This window comes from Sardina pilchardus, chromosome 11 (genome assembly GCF_963854185.1).
Source record: "Sardina pilchardus chromosome 11, fSarPil1.1, whole genome shotgun sequence".
Lineage (NCBI taxonomy): Eukaryota > Metazoa > Chordata > Actinopteri > Clupeiformes > Clupeidae > Sardina > Sardina pilchardus.
The window spans coordinates 3863449-3876037 of record NC_085004.1 but is presented as its reverse complement, the minus strand read 5'-3'; the positions used below and the strand labels follow the sequence as shown (position 1 = coordinate 3876037).

At 40.6% G+C, this 12589-nt stretch overlaps 2 protein-coding genes across 2 annotated transcripts; both read left to right on the top strand.

Annotated features, from left to right (window-relative positions):
• The first annotated feature begins 1408 nt into the window (after positions 1 to 1408).
• pop4 (POP4 homolog, ribonuclease P/MRP subunit) lies at positions 1409 to 8436 on the top strand. The gene is made up of 7 exons (XM_062549745.1): positions 1409 to 1511; positions 1851 to 1903; positions 3600 to 3820; positions 5737 to 5814; positions 5917 to 5978; positions 6468 to 6569; positions 7150 to 8436. The coding sequence occupies exons 1-7, from the start codon at positions 1505 to 1507 to the stop codon at positions 7284 to 7286; spliced, it is 660 nt and encodes a 219-aa protein (XP_062405729.1). The 5' UTR covers positions 1409 to 1504; the 3' UTR covers positions 7287 to 8436.
• An 863-nt stretch (positions 8437 to 9299) lies between these two features.
• Positions 9300 to 10878, top strand: plekhf1 (pleckstrin homology domain containing, family F (with FYVE domain) member 1). Its single transcript, XM_062549744.1, has 2 exons — positions 9300 to 9467; positions 9823 to 10878. Exon 2 carries the CDS (start codon positions 9829 to 9831, stop codon positions 10687 to 10689), a length of 861 nt encoding a protein of 286 aa, XP_062405728.1. The 5' UTR covers positions 9300 to 9467; positions 9823 to 9828; the 3' UTR covers positions 10690 to 10878.
• The last annotated feature ends 1711 nt before the right edge of the window (positions 10879 to 12589 follow it).

Here is a 12589-nt window from a genome sequence, read left to right as displayed (position 1 = left end):
GAAAATGAGGGGGATTATCCCTGTTTGAGGTAGACGTGCCACAGAGAGGATGCTGCAGCAGGGACTGGAGGAGTGGGCCATTTTTCACGGCCCCATTTTCCCAGCTTGTCGTCTGACATCGATTCTTTCTGAAATCACCAGGCAATTCAGGAAATTAGGCATCAAAGTCAGGACCTTTGATTGAAACTATTGAAACGTATGGTGCAATCTGCACTAAAAAAAAAAAAAAAAAAAAAAAGGCTCTGAAAATCAGGGAACGAAAATGCTTCTCATTGTGGGGACTGTTGAATCAGATCAAGTCAGTTGTAGTTTTTAGTAGTAAGAACAGCAGATTTGCACATCCAACTCCACAGAATTAAATCAACTAAGAAATGACATGTCAGAGGATATTTCAAATAACTTCACCAAACTGCTGTCCAACTTGACCTGCACCTGAACTTGTTCTCCGAGATCAGAGAGAGGCCCATGACTAAGCTGATATTAACTGATGAACTTTTCCACCAAGAAAAACAACAGCTCTCACCAGGGGCCCCTTCAATCACAGACCTACTCCTGCCGCGCGGTAATGCACCTCAGGTCAAAACATGACATTTCAGAAAATGTGGGAGAGGCTTTGAACACCTAATACTAATTCTTTTAGACCATGTTTGTGCCAATGGCTGTGTAAGTCCTTTGGACAGAATTACTAAAGCTAAATGTTTCACCTAAGTAATAAAAGAAACCAATCCATCTATCGGTGGTTCTTATGTCTAGAAATAATGATGAATTTAAGCTCCTGTATCACTGTATCCAAGAAAACATGTTTTTCACTCACACACCAGTTTTCTATGCGTCATTACACACAGCACTTCTGTGATGTGTTAGGTTGGATGTGTGTATACACGTAAAGAGGAAAGTGGCTGTACAGTTCAATGAGTGTCCTTTGACTATTACTTTTGTTTACATTACAAACGATGAGGGAAGCTCTGTTGATTTTATTTAGAAGACATTTACAACTGTTTAAAATGGAAGTAATGTAGGCCTATCTTATCAATTTCTAATGAAATTGGAAAATCAACATTATTCATTCATGTAAATTTGATTTCTGCACTATAGCCAAAAAAGTAAGATATTTGATTTTGGAAATATGCATAGTGAAATAGGAAATACTTGATGAAATTGCATGTCAATGCAATTTGTTACATTTTTATCTAGGCTACTGGCTGCCAGAATAATGCAGGCCTAACTAACAGTAGCCTACACTGTTCTGGGCTTCTCTCCCTGAATGTATTATGAGTCTTCAAAATTAGGCTAGTGAATTATACAATAACCACTAACTCTTACGCTGATGATGGTCAGTCAGTTTCTACGGTACGGTTCCTACACAAACCTTGCAAACTATTTGAACCATTATGCGAGACTCGATTGCTTTGGACTGAAATGTAAAATTCTAGACCTGGCTGTCAGACAATGATAAATGGATCAACCAGTCGTGTCCTAAAACTAAGCGTATGCTGTTTGGAATATGGAAGGTGAGCATACTCAACGGATTTATTGCTGATTGCATTATTTTTACTTAAGATCTACAATTACTGGATAACGCGCTGATCTTTAACGTTAATAGCCTCGCTGTTTATAACGCACGTTAGCAAGCATGGTTAGCGTGGATCTAACCACGTTATCCATCCTTCCAAACACAACAATGCTGTCCTTTACTTTAAATAACTCTAGTATGTTGTTCATTTGTAATCGCTGGTGTAATTTCAACTGTTGTAATAACATCTACTGCTATCCAGAAGTAGGCTATGCGTATATGGACACAAAAACTAACTCGGATCATACAGTAAACTAAATTGCATTGCACATTTCAGCTGATGTGAAGTCGAAACTACCTTCAGAGCATGCCGATATTCTCGGAGTTCAGGTGAGTGTTCTGCTTGCAAAATAGTCAGTTCATGTTGTGATAGTATGTTTATCTTTATGATAAGAGGTCAGCGTTATCATGTTCTCTGTTGCCACTACCAGTCGGTAGGCCTACGTTGTGCCATGATGATACATTTGCAAGTTGAGAGGTAGATATTCCTAGCCTGGGTGTAATTGTCTGACACAGTGAGAATTACATTTGGCATGACAAGTAGCCTATTTTAATGTGAAAATTAAATACATAGGATAAAAACGGCCATGCGCTGAAATTCACAATTTACTTAAATTATTCTAAAACATTGAAAACGTTGGGGAAGGTTTGAATATTATCATCCCATGTTACTTTCTTGTTCTTAATTTGGCTTTATGGTGAACACAGTTCATAGATCGAGTTGTTGCAGCCGAGAGCTACAGTAGCCAGGCAGCTACAATGTTAAACTCTCGGGGGCATGAATTGATGACCCCAGAGTGTAACCACGGTTGCTGCCTGGCTTCTCTAGCTGTTGGCTGAGATGGCCAAGAATACATCAAAAATGTTCTAATATCAAATACCCTAATTGTAAGTGTATCAAAATAAACTACAAATTGCATTAGCCACACAAAATAAAATATTGTGCTTACTGTATTTTCAAAGTGCTAAAAATAGTGAGCATGATATCACTTTGCGAACCTTTCATATATGTCTATTTAATATATTCCCTCATCAGGATACTGACTCTGATTAAGTAGACAGTGTTTGTAGAGCAACAGCTTTTATCAGCCTATGTGACATACTGGCATGCTATGCTGACATCCCTGTTACATCTCATAGCCTAAATGCTGTATCAGAGATGCACTCAAAAAACTGAACTTGTCAAGGGTTGTAAAGTGGAGACAAGTCTCTGACATTACAGTGCAGTGCAATTTCAGATTGAGCAATTTTGCACAGCAACATGTTGCATGTGTTCCGGATAAATGATTACAGTTCTCAAAAAACAGATCATTAAAGTTCTCTAGAAACAACTTGAGGTTGGTATGAGAGGGTGCGTATTGTATGTGAGCAACCTACAATATACTTATCTGGCCCGGAATCTTCCTGAATCTCAATATTGTGATCATACGCAACAAGGATATTAGTGAGTGATGTTGTTGATGAGAAGATGAAGCAGAACTATCAGGGCATGAGAGGAGAAGGTGAACTGCCGGAGCAGCAGTTGGGTAAACTTCTTGTGTCAAAACAAAGTGTAAAATATAGGCCATTATATACTGCATATGTAATCGCCAGTGATGGGAATGATCAAGCATTGGCAACATTCAATATTAGTGATGGCATTAAGGTGGTCCAAAGCGGACTCGAGTACTACAACACTAAGCCCACCCAAAATGTAGTAGGCTAGAACTGGCCCTGGTACACATAGTGGGGACATGAATGGGCAGGGTGGACATGATCTGATGTGATTGTCCATGTCCCTGAAGAAAATGAACTCTTGCAATGCATTATATGTTCAGGGGTTATCCAATTGTGTTCTGTGTGTGGAGTTTTAGCATTATTATTTTGACTCGATCTACAGGAACTCTACATGACATGTGTGATTTAATCCATAATGAAAAAGCTGTGGGAGTGCCTGTCATGAGCCGAAAATATCGGCACATGCCACAAATGCTTCAGGGAGGCTTTTCAGGTGTATTAACTGCTTTGCTTGTGATGTTATATGCAGTCTCAAGGGACCAAACAGGCAGCGCTGTTCACAAGCTCTTTCCTCAAGAGGAGTTTGCCTAGCAGAAAGGATCGCCTGGATGAGCAGCTGCTTCGGAAGGCTGTCGTGCTAGAGTACAGCAAACCAAAGAAGGCCAAGGTGAAACGGAAAAAGGCTAAAGGGCTCAATGCTAGAGAAAGAAGAGAGCTGAAAGTTTTCCAGATCAAACCAGAGCATCAAAAGTGCGTATCAAATATCCCACTTTAAAGAGCAATTTTCGGGTTGATTTCAAAACTGATTTTATTCTTCATCTTGACTGAAAATGTCTTTTTAAAATGTGTATGAATATGTTTTACAAAACCTACGGACAGTAATCAGAAGTAAGTGTACCCATTTTAAGCAGGCTCCTAAATAAGCCTATCCAGCCCACAAATGCTTCATATTACAGGACATACAAGGTGAACATCTTAAATTGTCCCTTGAGCTCCCAGCTTGTCAGGACATCACGTCCACCATTTTCCTAACAAGAAAAGCAGGGAGCCTAAATAGAGGGGACCTCACTGTATTGACCGTATTCAGAATAAGACAATATTGCAAATATAGTGTTTACATGGAGTTGGAGTTGTTAATTAAATGTTCCATTCATATTCCTATTTACAGTGGGGAGAAAATGTATTTGATACCATGCTAAAGTTGCCTGTTTGATGCTCATTGAGCTCAATGCAAATCAAACGGGCTAATAGTCCTACTGGAAAAAGCACCATGCCAATCTCTAGCTATGGTGAAGGGTATGTGATGATTTTTGAATTAAGGCAATAAGATCCATTGTGATTTGATATTTCTCTTTTTAGGCAACTTTAGCATGGTATCAAATACATTTTCTCCCCACTGTACATATCACACAGCATAGTCTGACTTGATCAAAATTGTATATAATTGTAGATAGCTGAATTCAGATACCCATTAAGAGATCGATAAGTATGGTTGTATTGTGTTTGTTAGATACTTGCGCTGACATTGCCAGAAGTATTTCATTCTGTAAATGTGCGTTGTTAGAACATGAGTGTTTACCAGCCAGTGTATGAACGCAAATGCTTGTAATTTAATTCTAATTAGGCTTGCGGTTATGTCATACCCTGCTAGTTCGTTAGTGTAGGCTACTGTTTTGACTCGTTCACTTGTAGTTGATGTGGCAGCAGCTGCCTAAGCTATACTGCCACTTATGTCGCTACTAAGCTGTCTTACATTTATTCATTGCTTCCTCACCCCCAAAAGTGTATTCTATCTTCTTCATTCCTGACATCTTTTCTGTAGCTGTAGCCCACATAGCTCTGCTCATAAACTGTCGCAACAGAAGGAATTTTGGCCATCAAACAGTTTGATGCTATCGTTATACTTTTGGGATTTGGCAGACGCTTTTGTGCAAATCGATGTTATTTGCCATGCTGCCCAATTGTCATGGAATATTGTGAATATTCCAACAGGACTTAAAAAGGAAGGTGGTCTACATGGGCGTTTGATCAACAGCCACGTCTAGAGTATGATTGCTAAAGCAGTTTTATTAAAGGATATCAAGATAATGTCACAGACGTAGACACCGTGTTAGCCAGCGTTATCACGGAGTCTCTCACCAGAACTCTACCTCTTTCCAATTCCCGTCATTCATTCCCCTGTTCTCTCGCTGGCCCCTATCTCACCGAGTCTGTCCAGTCAGGATCCATTACACTATTCACATGAACTAGATCTGTTTGCCCTCTCTTACCTCACTTCCACTTAGTGGTTTATGCGGAAGTTATTGTCACACAATTTTCTCACAATATGTTGATTCTGTCGTAGTTATCATTTTTTTTCTTTCTGTGAATCTAGTTCTTTCATCATTTATCAACACTGCCTTATAGGGTTTTCCGACCTGCAAGGTGGTCTTTGAATCTACTTCTATCAGTAATTATTTTTCTCTGTCAGTATAAAGTCAGATGGAGATATCTAATTTATATTCTGCATCATCTTTGGGAATGCAGTGTGCTTACCTCATTGGTACTCTTTCACGTTCTGTTGATTTGGTTTCATGTTGCAATTGGGTCATTGTATTGAATGTTGTATGGTTATGCCGCTCAGCATTTGGATGATTCTGAAGATGGTCCTCTCTCTCACTCCTCAGGTACAGTCTGTTCTTGCCTCTACATGAGCTGTGGAAGCAGTACATACGCGATTTGTGCAATGGATTGAAACCAGAAAGGTGATGATGGCAAACCTTTAAGCATACACTTACAATGCCATTCAACTTCATCATACAGTAGATTATAAACTGAAGACTGAATAATTGTTTACTACTTTGTAGCAATCCTCAGACTATTCAGCAGAAGTTTCTGAAGGCAGACCTCCATGGGGCAGTACTAACAGGTGGGCATCTCATTTCAGACCATTTGTGACTTTTTATGGATATCATTTTGAGCTGTGATGTCAGTCTTGAAATTCAGTATGTCTTTTCACCCCTTACACCTTGTCCTAACCAAACGCGATGAGAGCGAACATTAGCGATACAATCAGTTTAATTCTATTGTTTTCTATTGGAGTGTCCTGACTGAATCGACGCGAGCAGCGCAACGTTTTTGAGAGAACTTTTGTCGGACGCCCTGCTTCTATTTTCTTTTTGTCGCTCGCATTGCTCTTTTGCTATTTTGAATGAGAAATATGAAATCCCGTGACACAACACAATGTTGTGTAGACAGACAACATTGACAGTCGCTCGTTTGGATCCGGTTAGGACAAGGTGTTACTGATCAGATATGAGCTGAATGTTCTGCATTTGCCTGACTGTTCTTATTGTCCATTTCCCATCATGCCTCTAACTCTCTATTCGTGATATGTAAATCCATTTTTGTCAAGCAGTGGTGCGATCCAAATGCCCCTCTTATGTGGGCTCTAGGGGCATCCTGGTGCAGGAGATGAAGCATGTGTTTAAAATCATTACAGAAGAGGATAAGCTGAAAGGTAGGAACTACTACTTGTTGTCTGGTCTGGTTGATCAAATTGGTAAATGCTGCAACTGTTTTGACAGTGTTGATTGTGTGTTAGTGGTTATTGCTCACTGGATCTCTCAATGTGACAAAAAGATGCATGGCATGATTCTGATCCAATACCCTTTTTTCAGACTCGGCGAGCTTCTTTCATGCTCCTCTAGCTGTTCATTCCTTGTGTGCACTCAAAAACACTCAGGTGTCCATACACAGTTCCAACTCTAAATGGGAAACAAACTTTGATCCAGGCGATCAAAGTGTTGCTTCTGGACTGTGTAAAGGAGGGTTGTCAACTCAAATGTCGAGCTTTCTCCAGGATCACCAACTGTGCTTTTAATATGATTAACAATATTCACATAGCCCCATTTCTCAAAAGGTTGGGAAGCTGTGTAAAATGTAAAAACATATATTTTAGTTTATTGACAGTGTTCATTTTGGAAACAGGGTTGTACAATAATAATTCGTATTATACTCAGACAGGAACAACTTGTCTGTTATCAGCTAAGGTGTTCAATAATAATAAAAAAATAAATGTTCTATTTTTTCCCCTACAGTAATTCCAAAGAGGAACAGCGTGTTCAGTGTGGAAATTGATGGCTTTGTCTCTCATATCTACGGGAGCAAATTCGAGCTGCGCTCTAGTGAGCGCTCTGCAAAGAAGTTTAAAGCCAGAGGGACGATTGACCTATGAGGAGAGCCTAGCCACAACTCTGGAGGTTCCTTCTGCAGTCCTCTCATTAGTGGCATGATGAGTAAACACTGGTCTGCCGGAGAATTAATGACCGGTAGACATGAAAGGTGCTCGGTAGGTGTGTGTTTTCTTTGTGCTGTTTTTGTTTTCTTTTTTTTTTCTCTTTGAATAGTAATATTTGTGTAACAGCTTTTGTAGATTCATATTCCATTAACTGATGTTCTCTTCAGACCTTGGGGTGCCGTCTTCCCTAGACAGGCGAGTTCTGTGTCTTTTGTGTATTATGGGCTCACTATCATTTTTGTCCACAAGGGGGAGCTCGATGCACTTTTTTTTATTTTACCTTCTAGTTTTTTTTCATGGATATAGCTTTTTATTTGATTTTTAGATGTTCCATTTATTCCAATAAAATTGTATTTTTAAAAAGGAAAAGAAGTCTTTAAATCAAATTGAATATTTTTCGCCAAAATCACCCTTTGGGATATACATGACTTGTGTTACCAGACTATATTTGGAATCCCTCAATATTGCTAAATACAATGTACGCTAAATTGAGATTTTCAGTGACTTGTCTCCTGTCCCATAAACAACAACTAAACAGCAGCATTACCAGTTCTAGTAAGCTCCAGTAGAGTTAATATCAACGTGGAGCTACGGCACATATGTAATCTTTCTGTTTAAATCACAATCTGTACAGTAGTCATTCAAGCTGTTAATCAAATGTGTTTATCACATATGTGTTTGTAGGTCAGAGATTTTAGAACAAAAGCTAAACATCTTAACCCAGTGACCTTAACAGTGACACAGAATCACAGAGAAACTGTGACTGTTAACAATGAAACTTGTGTTTTGTTTGGCACACATTACCAAACTGACACCTTGCCACACCCTGTTGATCACTGCTGGAAAGCACTTCTCAGCATTCCCATTGGAGGGTGGTTTTGATTGTTGGCGTCATGGATACTCTGGAAGTATCCATGACGAAAATCTTTTAACTTCAACGCAGTTATCATCAGTTGTTAAGGAAAACTTAAACTTTACATAAAGCCATGGAAATATGTAGGTGATGGTCAAAATTACTGGTCATTAAATGCTGTCAGGACCTACAAATGTATTCAGCTTTTGGATATCTATTTTTTTGGTGTAAATTCTTTGTAAATTAAAAAACTGTATCTGAATCCATGCAACCTTTCTCAAATACTGTGTCGTATTTCCGTCTGCAACCGTGGTTACAAGCCCAGGTGCAATTTCAGCTGCATGTGATACAGAGAAGGAGGGTGAGGGAGGGGCAGAGGCAGAGGGACAGGCGGCAGGAGAGAAAAGGCTAAAATTGCAAAACCAAAGACTTGGGTCATCTTTCTACAGAAACACAGCATGTTGAGGCTCCTAGCTTCCTCTTAACAATAAATGGTGCCTTTTCTCAATAGCCACAGAGATGCATGTGTGGTCTCCACAGAACATAGGCCAGAGAGAGACCAACATGTAAGGCTCTTGCAGCTCTCTGAAAGATGACTACAACAAGGCACTCAATCCCTACAAATAGTGGGGATTTGTCTTGTCCTCTACCTACAGTTTAGCTTTATGTGATTGAGATAAGTCAGTTTCACTGAAGGTAAATGATTATGCAAAATACCATCAATGTTTAGGCTAATAATATAATAATAAAATGTAATAGTGAGTATAGTAGAATTACTGTAGTAGCAACAACTATCCCAATAAGGGGAAAAAAGGGGAAAGAAATATTTTTCAATAGCATTTGATGTGTACATATATAAGACAGTCGAGAAACTGATGTTAAAACATTCTGTAAAAGAACCTGAAACGGGGAAACAATTGTAATAATACCTAGAATGAGGTTCATTGCAAAATATTGACAAACAACAAACGTATTTATTTTCTGTTGTTATATAGCACACACTTTGTTTCTGAGAACTCACTGGAACTCCCCTCAACAAAACAGGAACAACGAGTTTGACGTGCACTTAAAGAGGCGTGCATATAAAGAAGTCTTCTGTTGACATGAAACACTCTGAAGACCGAAGCTGAGTAGTTTGCACGTACAGTACCTTAGAAGTTGGAAAGCAGCGCTTGTTTGAAAGATACTTTCATACACCATAGCTCAACCTTCAAGAAGCTGAAATTCACCTCTAGCACAGTCTCTTCAGATCTTTACACTGCCAGGTATTTCCATAATAATTGTTCTGTGTTTGTTTTGTTGGATTTTGTAAAATTAACATTTAACACCCATGTTTACTGAGAGCTACCAGGGGACTAAACTCATTCAGTTATGCTAGAGTGTTAGCTTTTCATTTACCTTGCTCATAATAGCTAGTGAAGCGTGAAGTGCTTGTGGTGATTCTGAATATTTATTGACTTTAGTCTAACAGATGAGTTGACTGCTGTTTTTAGGATGTGAAGTTAAATAGGTAAAATGGCACAGATACTGTCTAGACTAGATAAGTAAGTGGGACTGCATTGTGATGGGATCTGAGGTCAACAGATATACTTAAACTGCCTCTTTCCTCTACCAAACCAGTCAGTCATGGTGGACCAGGCACCATTCGAACAGAAGAACCGGGAGCGGATTCAGGCAGTGGAGAATTCCTTTGGGCCCTCTGGGAAGTCGCTGGTGGAGCCGGGTCGTGTGTTGGTGGGAGAGGGGCGACTCCTGAAGCTGTGCCGTCGTCGGCCGCAACAGAAGGTGTTCTACCTGTTCAATGACATCCTGGTGTACGGGAGTATAATTCTTCACGGGAGATGGCACAAGAGGCAGCAGATCATCCCTCTGGAGGAGGTGGAGCAGGAGGACCTGGAGGATGGGCTGGGCATGGTCAACCAGTGGCTGCTCCGCACGCCTCGCAAGTCCTTCTCCGTGGCCGCCGCCTCGCTCGAGGAGAAGCAGGCCTGGATGGAGCACATCGAGGAGTGCCGTCTGCAGCAGATCGAACGCCTCGGCCTCAAGTCCGAGAAGAGGGGAAGTTTCGCCGCCTCCTGGATTCCCGACCGAGCGTCGGCCATTTGCATGCGCTGCTCGGAGCGCTTCGGCGTGACGCAGAGACGCCACCACTGCCGCCGCTGCGGCTTCATCGTCTGCAACGGCTGCTCAAAGGGTCGGGCCGTGCTGGAGAACATCTCCAGGAAGCCGGTGCGCGTCTGCCAGCAGTGCATGGCCACGGCGCAGGGGGACACACAGAAGGGACAGCCCAACAGCAGACACTGGCACAAGGACTCGGTGGAGGACAAGCAACGCACGCGCCACCAAGACGCCTCCAGCGAAGAGGAGGCCGAGGAGCTAGCCGAGAGCCACACGCCCACTCAGTGGGCCAGCGCACAGGACAGCTCCTGGTCACCGTACTGCTACTTTAACCCAGATCATCTAACGCCGCCTGCACTGACGGACTGAAGCCATTAGGCAGAAAATGGCAAACTGGAGGAGCTAAAACAAAGACTGAATTTTTAAGAAATAGGCAAGGCTATTTCACTAACACTAATTTCCTGATATATTTAACTGAAGTAGGTTCATCCTGATATTGTTTAAAGCAACATATATTTTATATATATATATATATATATATATATATTATATATATATATATATCTGACAATTACTGACAACTAGTTTATTTATCAAATAAAATGTACTCAAAAAACCTTCTGGTCTAAATATTTCATGATTTTGTTTTTCTTCAATTACCTGAAGGATTTAGCTCTAAACAAAAAGACACTTGATAAAAATCCACTTAGTAGCACTAGAATGTGTGCCGCTTAATCCATTTTCCAGATGAAAGCACACTGACTGTTTTTTTTGACAGGGGACCAGACACACTCTCAGCCTCAGATGTGATCCATTAAAGGCAGAATAACATACTATTTGATACACTTACAGTATGTACTCAAAAATAACTAGTTCTAGAAACCACGTGTTTTTTTTACTGCTCATGATCTCATCACAGACCTTTGCTCTCAGCTGAATCACAAGTGACAAAAAGTGAAGCTTCTCACTCTACACTAACCAGTAGAACTTCATTCCGTTGCTGGAGATGTGCCACAGTCAGTTTGACATATGTTGAACATTTAGAACTAATCGTGTTCTGGGAGGGAAAGTATACACACGGAGAAAAGCTGCCATTTTCTGCCGATCACACAATTGTCAACACAAACACAACAAATATAATATAGTGGATGTGCTTTGGTTGAATGTGTTATAATCGGTGTGTACAAACATCATGATGTGCTAATGTGATTGTCAGGTTACAAGCTGCGAAACAGATATGGTTCACTTAGTCTACTACTTTGGAGCAGTCATTCTGAAGTGTCATTACTGAGTGGTTATGCAACATTAGAGTAGACACAGCAATCTTCAGTCTTAAATGTCTATTGATAGTGAAGCAAATGCTCGACTCCGTCTCGTTGGAGCTGTGCATTCCTGCGTCACATTACTTGTGATGAAAAGACAAAAGGGTGGAGGATAAGGGTGAACAGATTTCAAAGACAAAATGTCCAAGCTAACCTGGATGAGCCTCAAGATAACCACTGTGTCTTCAAATACACACACAAGTTGATATGCAGTGTTTTTCCATGTGGTGCTCTATTTTCAGAAAAAAAAGAAAGAAAATACAGGCTGCCATTTTGTCTCTGTGAGGACGTGCAGTTATCACTGCTTTCAGTATCCCCCCTGCACAGTAGCAGTGTGCTGAAGAGAACAGGCCGACTTCCTAGCTGCCCTTGGCCTCCTGCTCTCACCCCAGTCAATGGAGCACACGGTATCTCATTCCATTCACAGAGGATTGCACTTATTTGAGAGGGTTACAACATGAGCAACTGCAGTGTGTGTGTGTGTGTGTGTGTGTGTGCGCACCAGACAGTATTTTCTGGATGTTGCATCAGTGAGAGATGCTATCATGTTTTTTTATCAGCTTTTCAGATGAACTAGCATTTATTTCACGGTCATTGTTCTCATTAGTTCAAAGAAAACACGTGGCTGTTAGATGGGAAAACCTATTCAATCTTAATTTGAAAACATAAATGTTACAGTTCTAAAAAATATTCATAATTAAAGTTAATGTCACTACAAGCAAGACTGGTGCATAGCAATCCATTATGTTGAATTAGAGCGTGCTTGACCTCATAATCTGGCCTTCTGGTTTTCCCTTTCTCATGTGGTGCTTGCAGGTGCTGTGCAGCGCAGTGCAAATGCATCAGTCAAAGAGCAGCGTATAACCAAGAGACAGCACAGAAGCCACAGAGTCTGCTGCTGATGCAACTGCAGTCATTAAGCATGCTCAGAAGGGAAGTGATGACTC

Bases quoted from the DNA above. Each gene is read 5' to 3' on its own strand.
- plekhf1 (XM_062549744.1), top strand. From the start codon at position 9,829: ATGGTGGACCAGGCACCATTCGAACAGAAGAACCGGGAGCGGATTCAG.
- pop4 (XM_062549745.1), top strand. The intron at 5,979-6,467 runs GTGGGCATCTCA...TTTGTCAAGCAG, and splicing joins CCATGGGGCAGTACTAACAG to TGGTGCGATCCAAATGCCCC. The intron at 6,570-7,149 runs GTAGGAACTACT...TTTCCCCTACAG, and splicing joins AGAAGAGGATAAGCTGAAAG to TAATTCCAAAGAGGAACAGC.